General features: G+C 44.3%; 1 protein-coding gene across 2 annotated transcripts in view; it reads left to right on the top strand.

Annotated features, from left to right (window-relative positions):
* FBLN1 (fibulin 1) overlaps positions 1-25,977 on the top strand; it is a 338,157-nt gene that overhangs the window by 289,497 nt on the left and 22,683 nt on the right. Inside the window, exon 15 of one of the 2 annotated variants that reach the window (XM_033951177.1) lies at positions 3,738-4,704. The exons of the other annotated variant lie outside the window; for it this stretch is intronic. Within the exon in view, the coding sequence (XP_033807068.1) occupies positions 3,738-4,095 (358 nt within the window). The 3' untranslated portion in view covers positions 4,096-4,704. Of the gene's footprint in view, positions 1-3,737; positions 4,705-25,977 lie in introns of those variants that run through there. 2 annotated transcript variants of the gene reach the window in all.

Genomic DNA, 25,977 nt, shown 5'->3' with positions numbered 1-25,977 from the left:
GGTGGCACAGGCCTTCAGGGGGGACAGGCAGGCCTTAAAGGGGGACAGCCAGGCCTTCAGGGGTGGGGTGTAGGCCTTCAGGGGAGGGGGGACCTTCAGGGGAGGGGGGACCCTGGTGTAGAAGTTTAGGGAGGGAGGGAAGGGGGGATTCAAAGAAACGTGCATATGCCGGACTTTGGGGGGGGAGAAATAATGGGTCTAAAAATAGAGGAGAGGGATTATGGACAATGGGATTTAGGGTTGGACACAAGGGATGGTGTGGAGGGGGGGATAGAGATACTGGATAGGATGGTAGTTGGGAAAAGAAAGGGAGAGATGGTGGACCCAGGGGTGGTGGGGAAGGAGGGAGAGATGCTGGATGAAAGGGTAGTTAAGAAAAGGTGGATCTGTGGAGGGAGAAGAAAAAAAGGAAAGATGCCAGACCTCCAGGGGAAGAGAAGGGAAACGGAAGGGGAGGACAGAGATGGCAGATGGATGGTTAGCACGGAGAAAGAAGGAGACCCTGGCAAGCAAATTATCAGAAGACAACCAGAGCCTGGGACCGACAAGATTTGAATAATGACCAGACAACAAAAGGTAGAAAAATAATTTTATTTTCTGTGATTATAATATGTCAGATTTGAAACGTGTGTCCTGCCAGAGCTGGTGTTAGACTGCAAACATGAGCTAGGATTTAACAGAGAGAGGAAAAGTCTTTTTTGTTTGGAGCTGTGATGTAAACAAAATAAACAGTGTGGTTAGGAGAAGCCAAAGGGGGTGAAGAAGCTATAAAATAAACCCACCAGGATGTTTGGGAAAAAAAACAACACCCAATTGGGCAGGAAAATCAAATCGAAAAACCAATTCAATAGGCTGAATCGAATCGAAATTTTTTTTCCCTGAATCGGGCAGCACTACTATCCGCTACTTCCCTGCCCCCTTCTGCCATGCATGTGCCCCTTCCTTTCCCCCGTACCTCTTTAGCATTCGTAGTGTGAGCAGCAGCCTCAACCTATTGCTCACGCCAGTGTAAGCTCTTCTTCTGATGTCACTTCCTAAGTGCGGGCCCGGGAAGTGACATCAGAGGAAGAGCCAACACTGGCGTAAGCAGCAGGTTGGGGTAGCTGCTTACGCAGGGAGCATTAAAGAGGTACGGGGGAAGGGAAGGGGCACACGGTAGGGGGGTGGAGAGGAGAATGGATGCTGGCGCCCTCACCAAGACACCGCCCAGGGCATACCACCCCTCCCCCCTTACTATGCCACTGCATCTGTTTGCATCTTGAAGCTGCCACAACTAAGTAATCACGTTAATAGTCACCGATTAAAATAGAGCATATGATGTTGAGGGGCATTTTCGATATGACATCTGAATCCAAGTTTAGAAGTTTCGTAGAAAACACACAAAAGTCCAGTAACAAACATGACCATTTTCTAGATGTGCTTGTCCTCAGAAAAAATAGTCCAAATGAAAAAACACAAAAACCAGCCATTGGGATGTAGGAAGGGCCAGCATTCTTAGCAGATTGGCCACACTGACATCCCAGCAGAGCAGTGGGACACCCTAGGGGGTACTGCAGTGAACTTCTCATAAAAGGTGACAGGTAACACATCTCACTATAACCCTCCAAAACGCGCCCAATACCTACTGTACTAAACTGTAAGCCACTGCAATAGCCCTTATGCCTTCATTTGTACAGAAGGTTTTTGGTGGGGCTCACACTTTCGACTGCCAAGTGTACTAGTTAGAATGGGATATGCAGTCCAGTGCACCAACTGCTAGGCTACTTCAGAGTAGTGCTGCCTAATACACCGATTCAAATCGATTCACTTTTTAAAAAAAGAGAAAATCAGACTCACCGATTTAGTGAGTCCTTCAGTCTCCTGTGGTGTAGTAAGGGGATTGGCCTCATCTCCTTCTGTGCCCCCTCCCCCCCCCCCACGACTCCTATTCCACACTTGTGTTGTCCCTCTCCACCCTGACATATCTCTAAATCTTCACCAGTGTGAGTTGCTAAAGCAGCATGCTCCTTCTGCCAGTGTTGGATTTCCATCTGTCACTTCTTGGCCCCGTGACTCGGAAGTGATTCAGAGGGGAAACCAGGCTGGCTCGAGCAACAAGCAGAAGTTGCTCGTGCTAGCAAAGATAATACAGAGGTACGGGGTGGGGAAAGAGATGGCGCGAATGTAGCGGGGCACAGTGGAAAGGAGCCAACGCCCTCACCAACTCTGTGCCCGGCACAGTCCGCATCCCCCCCCCTTACTACACCACTGCATCCGGGTCTTGTCCAGGTCTCCTAAAGCAGCAGCAGTGGCAGAGACAGGTGGTGAACAGGCTGTTCCTGGCCTGCCCCGCAGGGACCTTCCCTCTGCTGCGTCACTGATGCAGGCAGGTCACAAAGTTCACCACCAGTCTCTGCCCACCCATTGGTCTCCACCACAACTGCTGTTGCTTTAGGAGGCCCGAAAGTTGAGGTCTCTTTTTTTTTTTTTTTTTGGGGGGGGGGAGTGATCGGGAAGTGCTGCACAGGAGAAATGGAAGGCTGTTGCACAGAGGGATGGGAGGGAGCGATGGAAAGCTGATACACAAGGATATGGGAGAGAGGGATGAAAAGCTGCTGTACAGAGGGATAGGAGGGAGGGATGGAAAGCTACTGCACATGGGGAGAGAGGAGAAAGGAAGAATTGTTGGATGGGGGTGGAGATGAAGGGAGAGATGCAACAAAGAGGTAGAAAGGGGTGAGAGGGAGAAATCCTGCATTTGGTGGAGGGGAGACATGCATGGTGATAAGAAGGGGAGAAATGTTGGACATAGGGTGGAGGTCAGGGAGAGATGGTGCATGGGGAAAGAGAAAGAAATGTTGCACATGATAATGGAGGGGAGGAAGGGAGAGATGCTACATGAAGGGGAATAGAGAGGTTTGACCCAGAGCACAAGGCAGAGAGAGAGAGATAGTAGACAGTGGGAAAGAAACAAATGCTGGATATGGCAGTGGAAGGGAAGGTACAGAGAGGGAAGATGAATGGTGATCATGGAGAAAGAAGAAAATGTCAAATGTGCAGGAGAACTCAGTGAGCAAGTTAACAGAAGATAACCAGAGCCTGGGATCAACATGATTTGAATAATAAAATGACCAGACAACAAAAGGTAGAAAAAAATCATTTTATTTTCAGTTTTGCGATTACAATATGTCAGATTTTAAATGTGTTTCCTGCTAGAGCTGGTGTTAGACAGTGAGCTTGAGCTAGGACCTAACAGAGAGGAAAAGTCTTTTTTGTTTTGTTTACGCAAAGGGAGCTGGGGTAGAAATTTTTAATAAACATAGACAAACTAAGAAATTGATTATTTTATTTTTTAATAATGTTGATGTATGATACATGGTGGTGGGAAAGGCGGATTGGAAATGATGGACTTTCACAAGAAAACATGGAATATAAAAAAACTATATCATTTAGACAGCTGGTCCTTAGAGTCCTAAACAAAAAGCCAAAGGTGGAATATAATGAAACAGATAAGAATAATGTCCTTGAGAATTTTTCCCCCACTGAATTAATCAATGGTTTAAAAAACTAATATGTATTCATTAGGCGGCTGGTAGAATGAATACTGTTTCTTTGCATTCTGATTTGCTAGTCTAAGTAGATGATAGACAGAATGTGCTAGAATTGTAGTTTTTTCTCTTGCTTTGCATGCATGCTTGCTTGCTTGCTTATGTGTGCATTAATTCCTCTCTTGTATTGTGTTCTCACTTTTCTTACAGTCGCTGTGAGCGCTTGCCTTGTAATGAAAATAAGGAGTGCCAGAGTCTGCCTTTGAGAATAAGCTATCACCACCTCTCTTTTCCTACCAACATTAAAGTGCCTACTGACATTTTCCGAATGGGCCCCCAGGACACCGTCCCCGGGGATGACATTCTGCTGTCCATCACCAGCGGGAATGAAAAGGGTTATTTCAGCGCAAAAAAAATGAACACCCACAGTTGGCTTGTGGCGGTACAGCAGCAAATCACAGAGCCCCAGGACTTTCTCTTAATCTTTGAGATGAAACTTTTCCGGCATGGAACTGTCAACACTTTTATTGCCAAACTTTTTGCCTTTGTCTCCTCTGCAGAGCTTTGATTGCTTATACTTCCAACTATGGCATTTGCTTTTTTCTTGTTTCTTAGATCTATCTATCAGTTCACATCATGCATGTCAGTAATACTTCTATATTTTGGTGTCATCTCATCCTGGGTTATTTTAGCCATATAGTTTCTACTACATTTAAAACTGTTAGTTAGTACTTTGGTTATTGTGCTGTTTGTATTTGTTTAGTTGTCATGATTTGCATAGAGTGCATTGGAGTGGGTGGGAGATAAATGCAAGAAAATAATTTACTCATAGTTCAAAGATGAGAATCTGAAGCTAAACTCTGGTTTAATTGTCAAATGGATGGAAATCTCCAAAGCAGTGAGAGAAGAAACATCCTGTTGTGTTGTTATCTGAAGATTGTAAATCAGATGAAACTATCACTCAAGAACTTCACGGTATTGCGGTATATAAGCTGTTATTATTATTATTATATATTATATAGAAAAATGTTGCAGGACAGGCTTCAAAATTTAAATAGTGAGAAACTGGATAGCTTTAGAATAAAAATATAAGAATGTGATCTGAAAAATTGAATGAAAATGTATAAAACACATTTAAGATTTTTTTTCCTATAAGGATAAAATACCTTTAATTTACTTTATCTCTCATGTGCTTTTTGGGGGATTTTCAATTTATCTCTTCTCAGGATGCCCTTAAACATTATGCAAAAGAAATGGTCACCAAGGACAACCTGTCTTAGGTGGAGGCAGCAAAGAGCTACAGTCAAAGCAATTCAGATTCTGACAGCCACACAAAATCATAGCACCCTCAATCTTCCTCATTCTATAACTTTAGCTCCTAAATATAGTACCATTTGCACATTAAAATTATAGAATACTAGCACTTATATGCAGGAATGTTACATTTGTGCACATAGTGTCAATTGAGCACTAAATGGTATTCAACAAAATTAGTGCACAATCTGAATAGTGTGAAACTGCAAGGAGGCATATGAGGGTTCTCAGCTCAACCAACAAAGTTGGGCAGTTTCCATCGAGGGCTATATACCTTAGTCCAGTGATTTTGCACTTTTTTCATTCCATGGGAAAAATATGGAATGAAAAAAGTAGAAAAATCGCTGGACTAAGAACTAGATGCACTAAAGTCAGTGATCATCGCTAAACCTGTTTTCACAGCTTTAGCAATGATCACTTTTACTGACCCAATGCACAAAATGACTCACTGTGTGTTTTCCCCTCATTGCCCATTTTCCGATCCAGCCATGCAAATTAGCTAAAACCCCATGCAAAGTAGCCAAGTGATTGATGCACTAACATCGCTTGGCTATGCAAAAAAAAAACCAACCCCCAGAGGTTTTAGCTATTGAAAAAAAAACATAACAGGTCTGTGTTACTGACAGGTCTGCCTGTTTGGCAATGGCACAGATATTTTGCATGTGTTGCACTCAACACTCTGTATTTTGGTGCCCAAATTTGACTGACCTTTCTAGAATTGTCCCCAATGTGTGCTTCTGTTTAATATTTACAATTCCATCCGATATTCCGCCCACAGCCCATTTATAGCTGCAGGCTGAACTGACCTTGGATATTCAGTGCCAGGAGCCTCTCCTGCTAAGTTAAACCCTTCTGAACACCAAGCAGAATTATGTCCAATTATATGGTTTTTATAGGATTATTCTTAGAATGATGAGGTTGGGGAATTGTATTAAAATCTTGTGAGGAAGAAGAGACTAGGATTCTGAAAGGTGCACAAGGCTGAAGCTTTGCCTAGGCTGCCTAATGCCTTTGTACCAGTTTTATATCTGCTTTATTAACAGCTTGTAGCTAGACTCCATGGTATGCATATAAAAATCAATAGTGCAAATTTATATATAGGCCATCTTTTATTAAATCACGGCAGAGGTTTCTTTTATTTATTTATTTTAAAGTTTCAAAATTTATTGAGAAATTGCTAACAATACAAAGCTATGAAAAGATACAGTATGAAAACACAAGCCAACAATCACATCAGAAAACCAGCAAAAACAATCCACCCCGGTAGATGGTTCTACTGTGGCCCGAGGTGCAAAATGATCTAATGTTGCTCTGACACTCAGGAATTCTATGAGCGTTGGAGCATTTAGCACTCCAGGTCACAGTAGAAACCTCTTCTGCAGCTTAGTAAAATGGGACAGTTAACTACAATATGTTCTCAGGATAAGGAACATCTGCTATCAGAACAAATGAGGATTATAATGCTACTTTGACAATCTGAGCCTTATATAGTCCAGATGTTGAGGATCTCTGGCACTGAATAAACCATTTGGCATTTAAATTCTTTAAGCAGTGTTAAATAAGATTGTTCATCTGCCACACAAATAAAATGTAAATTGAAAAAAAAAAAGCTTAACTTGCCTCCACCATTCTGCACCTCCACCTGACAAACTCCTAGATATTCAAGTTTTCCTGAAGAACTATTCTTGGAAAAAGTGTTTTTATAGCAAGGCCTGGGGACCATTGGTGACCCCCATGGACCTCTAAGGAGCTTCCTTTCAAAGCATTTTGACATCCCTTTGTTTCAAAAGTCCAAATCTCAATTTTGCAAAGGCAGAAAAGGGGCATCCAACATTGCAGTTTGTCCAAATAGCAAGTGGGAATGTTTTAGGTGGGACTAGAGAGGGCCCAAAATCAGAACATCCAACAATGATTATTAGGGTTACCAGATGTCCGGAAAAACCCAGACCTCTTTTCAGAGGACTATCCAGGTGCCCAGATGGACTTTCCAAAACCTGGCAGTTTGTTGGGATTTTGGAAAGCCGTGACACGTTCTGGCCACATCTAGAGGGCCTCTGAGCATGTGTGGATGACATCACACACATCTGTGCATGCTCCAGGCCCTCCAAATGCAGCTGGAGCTAGTCAGGGAAGAGAGGAAATTTGTGGGGGCGGGCCTGGAGGCAGAACTGGGAGGGGCTGGTGTAGAGCTAAAGGTGGAACTGGGCAGGGCCAGAGACTGAACTGGGTCATGTCCGGGGTTTTGTGGCCCGAAATATGGTAACTGAATGGGTAAAAGCATCCACATCTAAAAAGAAGGATGTCCTAAGTTAGTCCTGTTTCAGTTCAGTCCAGGGTATAAAAAGATCCTCTGATTGAGCAGCTGAGCCCTGGAGGAATCAATCCTCTAATGCAGGGGTGCCCAAAACGTCGATCGCGATCTACCGGTCGATCGCAAAGGCAATGCCGATAGCTCGCAGAGCCAATGTTCTCCCTAGCATTCCCTCGGTCACTGTCTCACCTTTAAAGTAGTGGAATTATGGCATCCTGCAGAGCGAACGTAGCAGATTGCCGTCAGCCTCTGTAGTATGTTCCCTCTGCCGCGGTCCCGCCCCCAACGTCAGAGGAGGTGCGGGACCATGGCAGAGGGAACGTGCTACAAAAGCTGATGGCAGCATGCTGCGCTCGCTCTGCAGGCTGCCGTAATGAACTTTTAACTGTGGTAGGCCCAGAGGGAAGAACGGAGGTGAGGGAACCAGTCTAAGGAAGCAGCTCGATGATCCAGTCTGAGGGAAGCAGCGGAGATAAGGTCCCACACGTCGGGGTAAAATTGGGCCCATTGCGAGGGCTCTGGCAGGAGGGAGATTGCCTTAGAGACGCTGGATTGGGGAGAGAGAAGAGACAAAAGGACCTTGAGGAGGGACAGGAAAGCAGCCTTGAACAAAAAGGGAGTGGGAAGACAAGGCAGATAAGGCAGACCTGGACTACTAGAGGGCTTAGAGAGGTTGAAACACTCTGAACCGAGGAGAGAGAGATGCCAGGCCCTGGGGAGGGGGAAGACAAAGAGAGTGAGAGACACAAAGACCTGGACCAAAGGTGGGAGGACTCAAAATGTTAGCAGAAGGAAGCTAGAGAGGGAGAAACCTGAAACAAAGGGGAGGCAGAAGAGAGGGGGCAGATGTTGGACAATGGGACAGAAGAGACAGAAGGGGAGAGACCCTGAGGAAGAACAAAGAGTTGCAAGATCAGAACAGAGGAGGGAGACATGTTGCCAATAGGGGTGGAGGAGAGAGAAAGAAAAGCTGGAAGGACAGAAAGATGTTGGTTGGAGAATGGAGCGAGGTCTGGAGGACAGAAGAGGTGCACTCGATATATATATATAAATAAATATGGGGGTCTTTTACTAAGGCGCGCTAGCTGATTTAGTGTGCACTAAATGCTAACGTGTCCATAGAATACAATGGGCGCACGCTAAATCGGCTAGCGCACCACAGTATATGTTTAGTATTTTTATTGTTGGTAGATCATTTTGACTTGGTCATTTTAAAAGTAGCTCGCAAGCCAAAAAAGTGTGGGCACCCCTGCTCTAATGGTTGCTGAAAGTGAAACTGAAAAGGGATATGACAACTTCAAGTATGGGCATTCTTAGCAAAACAAACAAAAAGCAAGTCTGAGAACTAGCTTAGTGGTTAGTGAGCTGGATGTTAAATTAGGAGACCCAAGTTCCAGAAACACAAAAATATCTACTGTAACTAAATGTATGCATGGGGGTGCTGAAAAGTTTGCAGTCCAACCAACCAACTTCCTAAATTCTGACTGTTAATTTTGTCCCTGTAGCTGAAAAGAGTGGTATTTTATTTCGTTAAATGCCAACTTGCAGAAACAAAATTCTATGCTTTGACAGATCATTCTCTTTTTGGTTGAGCTGAGAACTTTTCAGCACCCCCTCGTAAGCCACATGCAAGCCTGAAAGTTATTGAAGTGGTGTATATTCAGTTACAGCAGGTATTTTTTCTTTTCTGGAGAGCTCTCATTTACAAAATTAATATGGGATTTGAACCTGGGTCCCTTGGTTTAAAGTTCACTGCACAAACCACTAAGCTGCCCCTCTGCTCTGCAGGGATGTCTATATGGCCATATGTCTAAGAATGTTGCCCCGTGTTTTTGCCATTCATATGTTGAATGCTCCAATTTGTAAAATGGCTGCTTCTGCTGGACATCCTCAGCATATAGACGCCCGTCGCCCATCCCAAGTATTTTCGAACAGGAAATCCTGGCATATTTCCTGTTGGCAAATACATGTGAGATGCATTTCTGTTTTGGATGTTATGAGCTGGACATCTCAATTTTGACTTGAACATTCTTTCAGAAATGCTTCTCTATGCGTGGCTCCCTACTTCCTCCACTTTGCCTGAAGGTTTTCTACTGTCTGTCTCCATCCAGCTCATGATCTATTTATGGTTTGAGATATAAAGCATACACATTGCCACACTATTGTAAGATCATGCAGCTAGAGAAAAGGTTTGGACACCATGGAGAAGTTATATAAAAAAATGTGCCAAAAGTTTAGAGCCAAATTTCTGGGTTCTATGGTAAGTGAACATTTTATTACAGAATCTTGGCACCCACATTCTGTTATACAGTACTAGCATAAGTTGGCATTTATGCACCAACATTTAAGTGAACTCATTTACATCATGTATATGGCAGGCTTAAACGCACATGCCTAAGTGCTGCACTTTGTTGCCTAAATTACACTATTCTATAACGTGTACTCCACCCATTTGAATACTCCCATTACAGTTGTGCAGTATACAAGTTATGCACTAAGGGCCAGATTCTATAAATGGCTCCTAACTCGGTAAGCACCTAAAAAACAGCACCTACTGCATGTCAATAAAAGTTGGGCACTGTTTATAGAATTGCGTCTAGCAGTGCCTAAATTAACATAGGTGCCAGTATATTAAGCCAGAGTTTTCTTGGTCTAAAATACCGGTGCCTAACTCTGCCCACAACCAAACTCCGACCTAAATCTGCTCCTATGCATGCCTACTTGCCAGTAGGCACCTTGGTGTAGAATACCTACATCAAAGTGGTAGGTTTCTATAGAGATAGGTGCCTACAGGCAAATTAAAAATTTTAAAGTTGGTTTTTAATGGATCCTAAAACATCTATACAAGTAAGACAGAACAAGTGGGACTGCTACAGATCCTAACATATAAACTACTGTATATGCGAACAAAAATCACATTGGTCATGCCGCGGACTGGAATGTTCCGTCTGCGGAATTGGAAAGAAGTAGGGAGATTGTGGATGCCTTTCAAGAGGCTCTGCTCAGACAAATGGTGACGGAACCCACAAGGGAAAAAGCGATATTGGATCTGGTCCTCACAAATGGAGAGAGTATCTCTAATGTTCGAGTGGGTGCTCACCTGGGTAGTAGCGATCATCAAACGGTTTGGTTTGATATAACGGCTAAAGTGGAGAGCGGCCGCACGATACTTAAAGTCCTAGATTTCAAACGTACGGACTTTAATGCAATGGGAAAGTACCTGAAGAAAGAGCTGTTAGGATGGGAGGACATAAGAGAAGTGGAAAGACAGTGGTCTAAGCTGAAAGGAGCGATAAAAATGGCTACGGACCTTTATGTGAAGAAAATCAATAAAAACAAGAGAAAAAGGAAGCCGATATGGTTCTCCAACCTAGTGGCTGAGAAAATAAAGGCGAAAGAGTTGGCGTTCATGAAATATAAAAAAACCCAAGAAGAGGAGAGCAGAAAGGACTACAGGGTGAAACTGAAAGAAGCCAAGAGAGAGATACGTTTGGCGAAGGCACAGGCGGAAGAACAAATGGCTAAAAATGTAAAAAAGGGAGATAAAAATTTTAGTGAAAGGAGGAAGATAAAAAATGGAATTGCTAGGCTAAAATATGCTGGGAACAAATATGTGGAGAGTGATGAGGAGAAAGCAAATGTGCTAAACAAATACTTCTGTTCTGTGTTCACAGAAGAAAATCCTGGAGAAGGACCGAGATTGTCTGGCAAAGTTACACGAGAAAATGGAGTAGATTCTGCGCCGTTCACGGAGGAGGGTGTTTATGAGCAACTTGAAAAACTGAAAGTGGACAAAGCAATGGGACCAGATGGGATCCATCCCAGGATACTAAGGGAGCTCAGAGAGGTTCTGGCGAGTCCTATTAAAGACTTGTTCAACAAATCTCTGGAGACGGGAGTGATTCCTGGGGATTGGAGGAGAGCGGATGTGGTCCCTATTCATAAAAGTGGTCACAGGGATGAAGCAGGAAACTACAGGCCGGTGAGCCTCACTTCAGTTGTTGGAAAAATAATGGAAGTGTTGCTGAAAGAAAGGATAGTGTACTTCCTTGAATCTAATGGGTTACAGGATCCGAGGCAACATGGCTTTATAAAAGGTAAATCGTGCCAAACGAACCTGATTGAATTTTTTGATTGGGTGACCAGAGAGCTGGATCGAGGACATATGCTAGATGTAATTTACTTGGATTTCAGCAAAGCCTTTGATACAGTTCCTCATAGGAGGCTGTTGAACAAACTTGAAGGGCTGAAGTTAGGACCCAAAGTGGTGAACTGGGTCAGAAACTGGCTATCGGACAGACGCCAGAGGGTGGTGGTTAATGGAAGTTGCTCGAAGGAAGGAAAGGTGACTAGTGGAGTCCCTCAGGGTTCGGTGCTGGGGCCAATCCTGTTCAATATGTATGTGAGTGACATTGCTGAAGGGTTAGAAGGAAAAGTGTGCCTTTTTGCAGATGATACCAAGATTTGTAACAGAGTAGACACCGAAGAGGGAGTGGAAAATATGAAAAAGGATCTGCAAAAGTTAGAGGAATGGTCTAATGCCTGGCAACTAAAATTCAATGCAAAGAAATGCAGAGTAATGCATTTGGGGATTAATAATAGGAAGGAACCGTATATGCTGGGAGGAGAGAAGCTGATCTGCACAGACAGGGAGAGGGACCTTGGGGTGATAGTGTCCGAAGATCTAAAGGTGAAAAAACAGTGTGACAAGGCAGTGGCTGCTGCCAGAAGGATGCTGGGCTGTATAAAGAGAGGCGTAGTCAGTAGAAGGAAGAAGGTGTTGATGCCCCTGTACAGGTCATTGGTGAGGCCGTATCTGGCGAAAGACGTAAGAAGACTTGAGGCGGTCCAGAGGAGGGCGACAAAAATGATAGGAGGCTTGCACCAGAAGATGTATGAGGAGAGACTGGAAGCCCTGAATATGTATACCCTAGAGGAAAGGAGAGACAGGGGAGATATGATTCAGACGTTCAAATACTTAAAGGGTATTAACGTAGAACAAAATCTTTTCCAGAGAAAGAAAAATGGTAAAACCAGAGGACATAATTTGAGGTTGAGGGGTGGTAGATTCAGGGGCAATGTTAGGAAATTCTACTTTACGGAGAGGGTAGTGGATGCCTGGAATGCGCTCCCGAGAGAGGTGGTGGAGAATAAAACTGTGACTGAGTTCAAAGAAGCGTGGGATGAACACAGAAGATTTAGGATCAGAAAATAATATTAAATATTGAACTAGGCCAGTTACTGGGCAGACTTGCACGGTCTGTGTCTGTGTATGGCCGTTTGGTGGAGGATGGGCAGAGGAGGGCTTCAATGGCTGGGAGGGTGTGGTAGGGCTGGAGTGTGGGTCTTGGCGGAGATTTTGGCAGTTGGAACCCAGGCACGGTGCCGGGTGGAGCTTTGGATTCTTGCCCAGAAATAGCTAAGAAGAAAAATTACAAAAAATAAAAATAAAAAATTTAAATTGAATCAGGTTGGGCAGACTGGATGGACCATTCGGGTCTTTATCTGCCGTCATCTACTATGTTGCATATGCACAACATAGACAGACCCTCACTAAGTACAGAACAAGGGATAATTAAAGGTTGAAATATGAAAACAAATTTGAACTGGGAACCCAAAGAATTTAAGCTCAGCATATACTGCCACACTAAAGAAACAAAAATAAATGCAATTCCTTTTGTACTGAACACAATACATAAGCATCTGTGATATCTAATTCAGAAAACTAACTTATTCCATTTAATAAATTCAAAATAAAACACTTTTTTTTTTAACTTTTGCATGTCCTGGCACTATTTTTCCATCACATTGGTCCCAGTTTCTTTTTTCTACTTTATGTTTAAATATATTTATTGAATTGCAAAGTGCAGATAAACATGTCACACAAAGTATAACAATTTTCTTTTATATACGCACATTATGATCTCCTCCCCCCCCCCCCCCTGCCCCACTTCCCCGTACAGATAAACCAGTCCAGGAACACACAATGCATAAAACAAGCAATTTCACAAATTCAGTAACCGACTCCGAGCTTGAGGAGTAAGATCCATCTAAAAGTATTACTAAATTAAACAAAAGCGACGGCCAGGTCCCGTTTCAAGATCAGCAAATTGCCTACGTTCCAGAGAGGTATGTACTATCATCAACGATCTCCATTGACTATAAGTCGGTGCATCATTGGACAACCAATCTGACAAAATGGCCTTCTTGCCTAGCAGCATCATTCTAGCCCAGTGTATCGCAAACTGTGTGCCTTTTGAGATTTTAAGTGTGCCACGGCTCACAGGGTAGGAAGAGAGGCTCAAGCGCCTGTGTTAGCTGACTTCTACCGTTGCGTCGGTTGTATCTGCCGGGATTCCTGCCTTCCTCGTCTCTGCGCCTCTGGACCAGCTGCGGTAGCTCTGTGTGCTTTTAACTTCAGCACACAGCTACCACTAGCAGTAGTTTAGCCCGGTTTCATCAAACAGCCTCGGGGCCTTTGCTAGGCCGGCCTGCGTCTAGCAAAGGCCCTGAGGCTGTCTAATGAAACCAGGCTAAAGTACTGCTAGTGGCAGCTGTGTGCCAAAGTTAAAAGCACACAGTGAGCTGCTGCTAGCAGTGACAGGAGAGGTATTGCTGGACAGGGATGGGAGAAGAGGTACTGCTGAACATGGGGAGCAGGGAAGGGGGAAGTAGTACTGTTGTGCAGGGGGGAGGGAAGGAGAAGGGATACTGCTGGACATGGGGGGAGGTAAAAGAAAGGTAGAAGAGGTGCTGCTGGACCTGGCAGAAAGGGAGGGAAAGGAAAGGTGTTACACATTGGAGGAGAGGGTGAGAAGGTGCATGGGGAGAGAACATGTTGGAAAGGAGGATGCCACTTGAGGGAAGAAGCAAGAACAGAGTGAGAAAGTGTGCAGGAGGGAGAAAGTGTTGGGCTCATGGAGAGGGCGAGATGGATGGGGAGGACAGAAAGGAGGGAAGGAGAAATGTTACACTTTGAGGAAGAGGGAAAGGGCAGAGAGTGAAAAGTTGGACTCATGGAGGGAGAAAAAGAGAGAGAGAGATGGTTGGGCGAGGAAGCATGCAGGAGGAAGAGAGAAAGAAATGTTGGACTAGTGGAAAGGAGGGATAAATGTTGGACTGGGAGGGAGGACAGAAAGGGGGAAGGGAGATGGATTGCAGGGGGCAGAAAGGAGGAAGGGAAAGAGAAATGTTACACTGGGGGGGGGGGGAGAGATCACTAAAGGAAAGGAAAGATAGACCAGGGAATAGAAGGGAAGGAGGGGAGTCAGGTAGCGCTATAGAAATAATAATAGTAGTAGTAAAGAGAGATGTCAGACTGGGAAGGGGGGGAAAGGAAGGAGAGATATGTCGGACCACTGGAGGGAAGGAGAGAAAGGGAAGATATGGAAAGGTAGATTTTGAGAAGAAAGCAAAAAAATTGAATGTTAAGTTAATGCCAAAGATGGATGCAAGGCAGAGATTGAACATGGAGAGAAAAACAGTCAATGGATAAGAAGGCCCTGGAAACATAGTTAAAAGCACAGAAAAATAAAATCACCAGACAACAAAGGTAGGGAAAATGATTTTATATATAGTGATTGAAATGTGTCAGTTTTGAGAATTTATATCTGTTGTGTACAGTATATTGTATGTATATGAAAAATGAATGGAAAAAAGTTACATTACAATTAGTAAAGGGGGTGGGATCTGGAGAAGAGCTTGGGTGGGTCTAGGGTGGAGTTTGGGAGGTCTGTGGTTGGGGGTACTCAGTTGATATTTGTTAGACTTCCCTGCTGGCATTCAGGGCCTGTCTGGAGGGCCTCTGCGCATGCGTGAATGTCAGCATGATGATGTCACGCATGCGCATGATGTCATCAAAGCAATGTCTGCACACTTCTGGGTGCCTCGAGCCATGGCCACTACATTTAGGAGTAAATTCTCTATTAGTACGTCTAACTTAGGCGTGCTTTAGATGTCCGGCAACGCAATTGCCAATTAAATGGTATATAGGCGTGCGGTAGACGTCCCTACAACCTCTACGCGCAAAATAGACGCAGGTTTCTGAAACGTCTCCAATGGACCCGTGATAGACGTGAGTACGGTTTATTTTGGTTTTTTTTTAAATTATACTTTATTTATACTCTTTATTATCACACATTCAGCATTCTAAGTATAGGATGATGAAAAAGACAACTAAAACACAGTATACCATTTTGTACAGTTTACCATTAATACAAGGAAAAAAAATATGTTATGTTTCAAAGGAGAACTAGAAGATGAAACGTACCGAGTGGGTGTTGAATTACATTATCAGTATGGAAGGTGGGAACCGGTAAATGTGTGCTACACAGAAAGTTGTACAGGAATGTCATACTCACCTCCTATTAGAAGTGGAAAGGATAGGACTTTGAACACCATATAGACTTTTTATAAACTTCGTTTAACTTCCACAAAGACTGGCAGGAAAGGCACCCTAAGTCATCCAATAAGCTTTCTCTCGATTTCACAGAAACATTATTTCAGAGAGGATAGTTTAGAAGTGATATCTTGCTCGAAAGAACACTCTCCTGGTCTTAAAACATTGCAACAATCAGCTCATTCTTCACAACAAGAAACAGAATCAAAACACAGATTAAACCTGAATGTGGCTTCCAGTTCACAGGAAGAGGAAGTAGCAAGCAGCACAATGCTGATCTCATTGTGACATCATCAAGGTGCACCTGGAATGTAGATATGCCACAAGTAAAAGACAAGCCGGGAGTTGAACTCACAACCTATGGATGATTGGTACAGCGCGTTTTATTCACTGAGCTACTGAACTACTTAACTCTAGCCCTAACCCTAACCATAAAGTAGCGTCTGATGTCATAGCTTGTACGTAAAGCCATTTCTGGAGACTCCCATTCCCAAGTCCCCAACATAGCTCAGTGCTTAAAAGCACTGCATGTATCTTCCAATGGTCAGGGGTTCAAGTCCTGACTAAGGTTACCAAAGACATAATATTTTTTTTTCCACCCACCCAAACATGCATAGCTAAGCTAAAATATGTGAACCTCACTTCCCAATCTTCATTTATTTAATTTGTCATTGTGTTTGGTGGAGGTGAAGTTTCATTAGGTTTACATGGTAAGCTTCTAAGCATTCTGCTGTACTTTTTTGTATAACAGCGATATCGGCGTGCTTTAGGGTGTAATCAATAGTGTTGATATTGCGCGGATCGGCCGCTGCAAGCACGCCCAAGCGGCACAAAAACGTCATCGCGTTGTTTTGCGTTGTGACGTCATAGAATCGCCTGTTCTTCATACGCAGTTATTTCTCCTAAAATGGCTGCCAGAAGACAGCCAAACTTTTCCACTCAGGACTCCAGGCTGCTGGCCAGGCTGTTTCTCTCCCGGGAGCACCACTATTTTGTAGTGCCTGGCCATCGCAGGTCATACCTGCGACTCATGGACCCGCCTGACCCGGCGGTTCAATCGTAGAGCCTCCTGTCCCAGGGAAGTAAGTATTCCAAGTCAGGCCCTCACAAATAATCATGTAAAATGTAATGATGGAAACCTGTCTCAATCAAATTGTTCATGTTTTTGTGGGTAAATTTTGATTCCTTTTAAAAACTACAATTGTGCATAATAAATCTTTTACATTGAATACTGAAATTAAAGCACATCCCAAAGAAGCAGTAGTAGGATTTCAAATGACAAATTCAGCTCCTACAAGGCATCTATTCCATTCACAACATGCACACAACTAATTTTTGGGTCACAAGCTTCGCATTTGTAATAGAAACATCTTGAAATCAACTTTGTCAAAGTGCTGCTATGTCATTTCAAATACCTTCAACTTTCCTGTATCAATCTGCTGGTCTAGGGAGATAGTGGCATGACGTTTAAAGTGACAGCGTCAGTACCCTGACGTCAGGGGTTTCAAGCCACGCTGCTCCTTCTGACCAAACTATTTTATTGCCCCTGCTGCATGATTGTAAGCTCACCAGGACATGCTGTAATGTGGGGCAGTGCTGATAGGCTACAGCCTCAGCACCCTGGGTTGTGAGTTCAATCCCACACTCCTCCTTGTGATGCTGGCCATGTCACCTCACCCCCCCCCCCCCCCCACTGTCCCAGGTACAGTAGAGAGATAGCGATGCCTCCAGCACAGAAAGGGGAAAATGCTGGAGTACGTGAATAAATTCATGTAAAACATGTGGCAGAAGGGGGGTGGAGGCAGACAGCAAAGCGGATAGGGGCTCTTGGAGGGCAGCGTACTCCATTTTTATGTGCTTATAGAGGTCAATACTTAAGTAAACATGTTATGCCACAGTGCTAGATGGCACTCATCATATCCCTCCCTCTCTGTTCTTTCTCTCTCTCTCTATTATCCAGGTTGAGGATCTCAGTAAAAGGGGGCGGCTGCTGAGGCGCCAGGAGCGGGCCTTCCTTGAGGGGGTGAGGGAGGAATTGCGCGCTGAAGCCGGTGAGTAATGAGTCCAGCGTGTGTTTCTTTGTGATCAGCCTACCAGAATAAATAGATGAAAATGCTTGAGTAGCTGTAAACCATTCTTAATCATAAAATCTGCAGTAAAGCTATTGTGATATCATGTCACAATGGCTTTATGGTGTTCTACTTGCCTCACTTACTTACGCTACATTTTGATGTTTACAGTGGAGTAGGTGCTTTGCATCCTGTTATTAGCATTTGAAGAAAATAACGTAGTAAAGAATGTCATGTTCAAAAGTGTTGTGGACATATCTGACTGTATCCTATTTCTCTCTTGTCAAGCAGCAGCGCAGGCACCCCCTCAGGAGGCCCCGCAGGTGATGGAGGGAGCCCCACCCTGGTCCTCGGCGGAGGAGGAAGAGGAGATGGAGGAGGAGGAAGAGGAGATGATGGAGAAGGAGGAGGAGGCCTGGCAGCCCTCAGGACCGCCCACACCACCACTGCCCCCTGGACCTCCACCACTGCCCCCACCACTGCCCCCTGGACTGCCTGTCCCACCACTGCCCCCTGGACCCCCACCGCCTGCCCCACCACTACCTCCAGGACCTCCACCACCATCCCCTGTTGGACCTTCCCCTTCCCCCACCCATAGCCCTTCCCCTCACTCTCCTGCCCTTCCTGTTCCCATCCCACCCCTTTCCTTGCTGTTCCCCCCCAGGAGCAGCCCGACCAGCCTCAGGAGGGGGCGGCCAGGGAGATGGAGGCCTACTCTGCCATCTTGGAGGAGGTGCAGGTATTGAGAGGGTGTGTGGAGAGGATGGAACATGCCCTCATGCCGAAAGAGGGCATGTGCCAGCAGCCATACACCCTCTCAATGACTGCACCTCTTCCGCCCCCCTCGCCTGAGGTAGCTCAAGCTGCTCTTGGGGGGCACCCACCCTCTTTCCCTGTGTTATGTGTATGTAAATAGTTATTTAAAAAAAAAGTTTTAAGTTTTAAAAAGTTTATATTTTAATAAAAAAATTTGGTTATAGTTTAAACTTTCCTGTGTGGTTTTAACCTTGTAGCATCAGCAGTTTAGTGGACAGAGTCCAAGGTAGATAAGGGTTCAGGAGGGACTGCTGAATGGGCCCTTTTCAATATAACAACAAGGTGACATATAGAAAGTTTGACAATCTTTATTGGGGTCTGTCATTCATTCTATTACCTGCTAGCCACTTTGATGTCAAATCATTGCAGAATCTAGGAAAAAAGTAAGTGAATGCAAGGGTATATTCAACTGTAGGTAGATGACGACATCTCAGCTATGATGTGCAAAGTAAGCCAGTCCCTGTTCCAAAGTAAATGGCTACATAAGGAAGAGAATATAAGTCACTGTGGTAGATTTGTTGTTAAGGAATAGGGTTACTGCTAGTAAGAGTTGGCTCCACACCAGGAGAATCCAAATGAGACGTGGGTTTTTCTTCCTTTCACGGAAGGTGATGGAAGTAAAGGCCACATACCTCAATCTATCCTCCTGGTTCTTGAGCTGCACTATTTTGGTTAAGCAGGTGTGGAAACCACAAAGATGCTCACAGCTGCACTGCTCTCAGTAATACAAAACTCCATCTGACAATACTGCAGTTGCCTGTCTAAGACACCTGAAAACAGAAAAGAGAAGCTGGTTTATACAAGGTTCACAAACAGGGGGTTCAACCCCCAAGGTCCTCCCTTCCCTGAAGCAATGTGTTAACCTCATTTATGTTGAGCTGCTTAGATGTCACCGTGGTATAGTTGTTAAAGCAATAGCCTTAACTCGCTGATGGTGTGGGCTAATATCACCTGTAATCCTCCACTGCTACTGTTTAGAACTCATGTGAGGGAATAGACTAACTGAAAACAAAAAGTTTGTGTGCATATAACAGCAGGAATGCGTGCCATGGTGTTCTATGAGGCCAACATTATCAATTTACTATTGTTCCTGAAAGTCATCAAGGATACCTGTGTGAAGAGAACAATAGAAGTGTGAAACATTTATTTCACTCATCAGAAGAGTGACTCAAGTGAAGAATAGTAGAGTAAGCAAATAAAGGTTACCATATATCATTCTCACCTACAACTGTTTGGCTAGGTGCAAGCTGGTGTGCTGAGCTGCTGGTCTGGTCTCTCTCTGGCAAACACATAGGTGATGAGCAGAGTTAACCTGAAATGAAGAAGAGAGAAACTGTTAACAAAGACCTATGTCTCCAAAATTAAACACTGAAGTTGTGGCAGAACACACACCTAGAAGTAACAGAGCTGCTAACATACCTTTAGAATCCTTATTAAAAATGGCAGCCATTAGGCACTCATTAGGAGTTTTCCACCTGAACCATGTACACTGATTGGATGTCCATTGAATGGCAGTGTTCCCCCCCCCAACATACCCGACCTATTCTTATCAATGAGTTAGTACACAGAACCATTCCTCACCTGATTTTAATTTGCCTGTAATTTGATTCTACAAAGAATTAACTTTAACTCTATGAGTAAACCCTCTCAGATGTATGAACACATCCATTTTACTTACATATCCATTTGTGTACCAGCAAAATATCTACCAGCATGGTCTTTATCAGTCTTCTCAGTCATTTTTGTCAGCCCTGTGGAATGGAGAGTAGGAGATATCAGAAATAAAATAACTAGTATAAACAATAGCACACAATGAAAGCCCATAAAGAGAAGTCAGTTTTTGCTGGTTGGTTTCTTTAGTTCTATGATAGTTCTAAGTAGCTTACAAAATATCATTCTCACCTGGACTTACTATCTGAGCTGCTTCTAGAAAAGATAAAACAACATATTAGAATATTGTTAATTGGTCTGTGGAATAGAGAGAAATGGGAGGCAGAGATAGGAAAAAAAATGTAAAAGACTAAGACAGAGTAAAGTCTCAAACATCTGTATAAGCAATAGGACAGAATAGAAAGGAAACACTGCTCACCTGGACCTTCTTATACCCATGCACGCCTATGTAGCATCTGACGTCAGTAGGGCGGGAAAAGTTTCTCAATGCCTATTGGGCGCCGTTCGGGCGCGGTTCCTAACCACGCCTATCACACCTCATTGGCTATCCTATGGGGGTGTGTTTGAACGTGTTCTACAAGTAGCCTGAAAAGATGTCTTTACCTTACAACAGGGCTCCAAAACGGAAATCGAATTTCTTGCATGGAGAGTTGCAGATATGGAAAATGGAAGTGGGACAGACCATGATATTATGAAAGCAGGGAGAGTGGTGGGTGTAGGCATCTGTGTGTAACCTGGCCTGGCCCCTTCTTTTCCCTAACAATTGATTCCCCTCCACCCTTAACACAAAACCTAAGTCCTCAACAATCCCTCACACCAACACCCAGAAAAATCCATAAACTAAAGAAATACAGATAATGGGGGTGGGGAGGAGTTTCAAAGGCAGAAGGGAGTATAAAGGAGAACAGGCAAGTCATAGCACAAAGTTTCATCATTGAGGAAACGGAACACCACAAACACCAACTCACATGTGGGGGTCTTACATAGGAAAAATGGCTGTGCCAAAGCTTTCTATATACTAAGCACGCCTAATTAGCGGCTGACGTCATAGGAACCGTTAGGATTCAAATCTAATTGGATGTGCATTGGATGTGGTTTTGCAATATACAGTTGTAGTGACGTTCCTTCACATCTCTAAGCTTTGATACGAAGCTCTATGTTCTAAACAAAGTTACCTCTATAGCTCTATGCCTTAAGGCATTGCTTTTCATCTTCCATACATCAGGGGGTTCAAGTCTTGAGTAAGGTTAGCAAATAGGTTATATTAATTTCTCAGCCAGGACACCTGGTAACTCTTTAGCCTTGCCTTTACATATCAATATTTTGCTTCAGCTTTTATTATGTGCAGCCCATTGTCTAATATTTAATGCAACCTGTTCTCTCTCATGCTGAACACCCTCCCCCACCAAAAACATCCCCCCCTAACTGGATCATTCTTCAACACCTGTCCAAGCCCTCTGAAGTTTGATTTAACTCATAGCTGTTGGCCAATGCCTATATTGCATCAAAAGAAACACATTCCTACTAGAATGGCTTGTAGTTAGGAGTAAATGAAAGTATCTCATGCACCTGTGGCTGCAGAATGCTGAGGAGAAACAGCAAATTCCACCACTTCTGAGAACTGTTAGGATGCAAGGAAACAAAAGTGAACAACAAACAGCACTGCAATCGACTCTCTTTTGAAAGCAAAGAAAAACCAGCACACATTATCAGCACTTAAAAAGAGAATAAACAGATACACACCTTAACATTCCAGCTTCCCTCATTGCAAAATGGAGGTTTTCAGTTGCACAAAACTGACCTTATTGTGACCTCATCAATCTACACCTTCAAAGTAATATGCCACAATTAAAAGATGTGCTGGGTGTAGAACCCACAACCTCTGGATGTTAGCAGCACAGGCTGGCTCCTAACCCATAGAGCTACAGCTGCTTGACTGAGCTGTCTGTGCTTCATTAGGTATCATATCAGGATGAACTCAAATAAGTTTAAGCAAAGGAATGCCTAAAGATTTGGAAAGTTTTCAAGTAGAAAACAAATATCAAATATATATTAAAGAATTGCAGCACAAATAACGCCTAAACGGAACAGATTATTTACAGTCATATATGCATTAGTACAGTGCTTAGAATGAAGATTAGCGTGTAAAAAAAACGGAGCTCCACCTCACATGCATTCAAGCACACTTGGGAATATGGGTTTGGGGCTCAGTGAAAGCAGCGCTTTTAACCATTGAGCTACCACTTTTTTTGTCTCAGCCTACTATGACATTATAGCTAAACTCCTTTTCCCTTAGCACTTCACTAAGATATAAGAACATAACATAAGAACATAAGCAGTGCCTCCGCCGGGTCAGACCATAGGTCCATCCTGCCCAGCAGTCCGCTCCCGCGGCGGCCCAAACAGGTCACGACCTGTCCAAATCACCAGAAGGGGCCCCCATGCCACCTTGGTTTCCTATTGAGTCCTATCTTCCCATCAAAGTCCTAGCCCTCCAGTCTTGCACATGCACGACCTGGTCGGGTTTCTATACTTATTTTCTGGTTAGCTTTCTCAGTATCCCACGATCCCTTTATCCCTCAGGAATCCGTCCAGTCTCTGTTTGAATCCTTGTATCGTACTCTGCCCAATCACGTCCTCCGGTAGCGCATTCCAAGTGTCCACGACCCTTTGGGTGAAAAAAAACTTCCTTGCATTCGTTTTGAAGGAAGTTTTTTTTCACCCAAAGGGTCGTGGACACTTGGAATGCGCTACCGGAGGACGTGATTGGGCAGAGTACGATACAAGGATTCAAACAGAGACTGGACGGATTCCTGAGGGATAAAGGGATCGTGGGATACTGAGAAAGCTAACCAGAAAATAAGTATAGAAACCCGACCAGGTCGTGCATGTGCAAGACCGGAGGGCTAGGACTTTGATGGGAAGATAGGACTCAATAGGAAACCAAGGTGGCATGGGGGCCCCTTCTGGTGATTTGGACAGGTCGTGACCTGTTTGGGCCGCCGCGGGAGCATTGGCATTGGAGCTGTAGGTCAGTGAGGAAAGGCACTCTCTACCAATCTTCCGGCCTTTGAGGGTTCAAATCCCAGCCTGTATTTTACTTGTGGCATATCTGCCTTCCAGGTGCACTTTGATGATGCTCATTTTAATAAGGTCCTAGTTTTTTCCTATTAGATCTTATAACATTTCTCTTTGCAGGCAAACCTATTTTCAACTTACCATGGCTCGGACATCCTAAGCAGTGATGAGAGCACATTAACCAGGCGATTCACAAATGTCATCTTGCTGTCAGAGGAAAGGTTTCCTCTCATCACTGCTTAGGATGTCCGAGCCATGGTAAGTTGAAAATAGGTTTGCCTGGAAAGGGATATAACATAAGAACATAAGAACATAAGCGTTGCCTCTGCCGGGTCAGACCAGGGGTCCATCGTGCCCGGCAGTCCGCTCCCGCGGCGGCCCCCCAGGTCCATGACCTGAAAGTGTTCCCTACCTAACTTAAAATACCCATACCCTGTTCACTCAATGTCCTGTAAGGTAAATCTCTATCTGTACCCTGTTATCCCTTTCGCTTCCAGGAAGTCATCCAGTCCCTTTTTGAACCCCAGAATTGTACTCTGTCCTATCACCTCTCCGGGAAGCGCGTTCCAGGTGTCCACCACCCTCTGAGTGAAGAAGAACCTCCTTGCATTTGTTATGAATCTGTCTCCTCTCAGTTTTTCTGAATGACCTCTTGTTTTAGTTGTCCCTGCTAGTCTAAAAAATCTGTCCCTCTCCACCTTCTCTATGCCTTTCATGATTTTATAGGTTTCTATCATGTCCCCTCTCAGTCTCCGCTTCTCCAGGGTAAAGAGCCCCTGGAGAAGCGTTCGGCATATGAAAGGTTCTCCATACCCTTTATCATCCTCGTTGCCCTCCTCTGGACCCTCTCGAGTATTGCCATGTCCTTCTTGAGGTATGGTGACCAGTATTGGACGCAGTATTCCAGATGTGGGCGCACCATTGCTCGATACAGTGGCAGGATAACTTCTTTTGTTCTGGTAGTGATACCTTTTTTGATAATGCCCAGCATTCTGTTCGCTTTTTTAGAGGCCGCTGCACATTGTGCCGCCTGCTTCATTGTGTTATCCACCAATACCCCCAGATCTTTTTCTTGGCTTCCTTCCCCGAGTACCCTCCCTCCCATTGTATAGCTGTACATGTAGTTCCCCTTCCCTATGTGCAAGACCTTACATTTCTCCACATTGAAGCTCATCTGCCATTTTTTTGCCCACTCACTCAGTTTGTTCAGGTCGCTCTGCAGTTCTTTGCATTCTTCAACAGTTCCGGCCCTGCTGGAGAGTTTTGTGTCATCCGCGAATTTGATAACTTCGCACTTTGTCCCCGTTTCTAGATCATTAATAAATATATTGAACAGCAATGGTCCCAGCACTGACCCTTGCGGAACACCACTTGTGACCCCTATCCAGTCAGAGTAGTGCCCCTTTATTCCTACCCTCTGTTTCCTGTCCGCCAGCCAATTTTTGATCCATCTGTACACGTTCCCTTCCACCCCGTGACTCCACAGCTTCTTCAGTAAGCGTTCATGGGGCACCTTGTCAAAGGCTTTTTGGAAATCCAGATATATAATGTCCACTGGGTCACCTTGGTCCAATTGCTTACTTATCCCCTCAAAGAAATGCAGTAGATTTGTCTGGCATGATCGGCCTTTACAGAAACCATGCTGGCTCGATCTCATCAGATTATTTTTTTCTATATGTTCGTTGATACCTTCCCTGATTATTGATTCGACCATCTTCCCCGGAACAGAGGTTAAACTCACCGGTCTGTAGTTTCCTGGGTCGCCTCTCGATCCTTTTTTGAAGATCGGTGTAACATTCGCTATCCTCCAGTCCTCCGGGATTACCCCTGTTCTCAAGGACAGGTTGCAAATATGCTGCAGTAATTCTGCTGTTTCGTCTCTAAGCTCTTTCAGTATTCTCGGGTGGATCCCGTCTGGGCCCGGAGCTTTGTCCGTTCTTAATCTATCTATCTGCCTGAGAACGTCTTCGAGGCTTACCTCCATGCATGACAGTTTCCCCTCTTGATCTCCCCTGAAGATTTTTTCCGGTTCTGGCACACTGGATGTGTCCTCTATTGTAAAGACCGACGAGAAGAACTTGTTTAGCCTACCAGCCACCTCTTTTTCCTCTTTCACCACTCCCTTCCGGTCACCCTCGTCCAGGGGCCCCACCTCCTCCCTCGCTGGCTGTTTCCCTTTCACATATCGGAAAAATGGTTTGAAATTTTTTGCTTCCTTGGCTAGTCTCTCCTCATACTCTTTCTTGGCTTTCCTGACTACTCGGTGACATTCTCTTTGTTGCTTCCTGTGCTCTCTCCAGTTTCCTTCAGTTTTGTCCTTTTTCCACTTCCGAAATGATTTTTTCTTGTCTCCTATCACTTTCTTTACTTCACTGGTTATCCATGCAGGGTCCTTTGTCTGATTTTTCTTGGAACCTTTCCTAAATCTTGGTATATATAGGTTTTGTGCCTTGTTTACTGTGTCCTTGAATAGGGACCAGGCTTGCTCCACAGTCCGCGTTTCCTTGGAGCTGTTTCTGAGCTTTTTTCTCACCATTTGTCTCATGGCATCATAGTTCCCTTTCTTGAAGTTAAATGTTGTTGCCTTGGTTCTCTTTCCCATAGGTAGTCCTACTTGCACTTTGAACTGAATCATGTTGTGGTCACTGGTTCCTAGTGGTCCTATGATCTCCACATCCTTCGCGGGGCCTTTCAGCCCATTGAGGATCAGATCCAGAGTCGCTGATCCTCTCGTTGGTGCCTCGACTAGTTGTTCCATGAAGCAGTCCTGTACTGCTTCCAGGAACTCCGTTT

The sequence above is a fragment of the Geotrypetes seraphini genome, chromosome 7 (genome assembly GCF_902459505.1).
Source record: "Geotrypetes seraphini chromosome 7, aGeoSer1.1, whole genome shotgun sequence".
NCBI lineage: Eukaryota > Metazoa > Chordata > Amphibia > Gymnophiona > Dermophiidae > Geotrypetes > Geotrypetes seraphini.
This window is presented reverse-complemented; position numbering and strand designations above follow the sequence as displayed.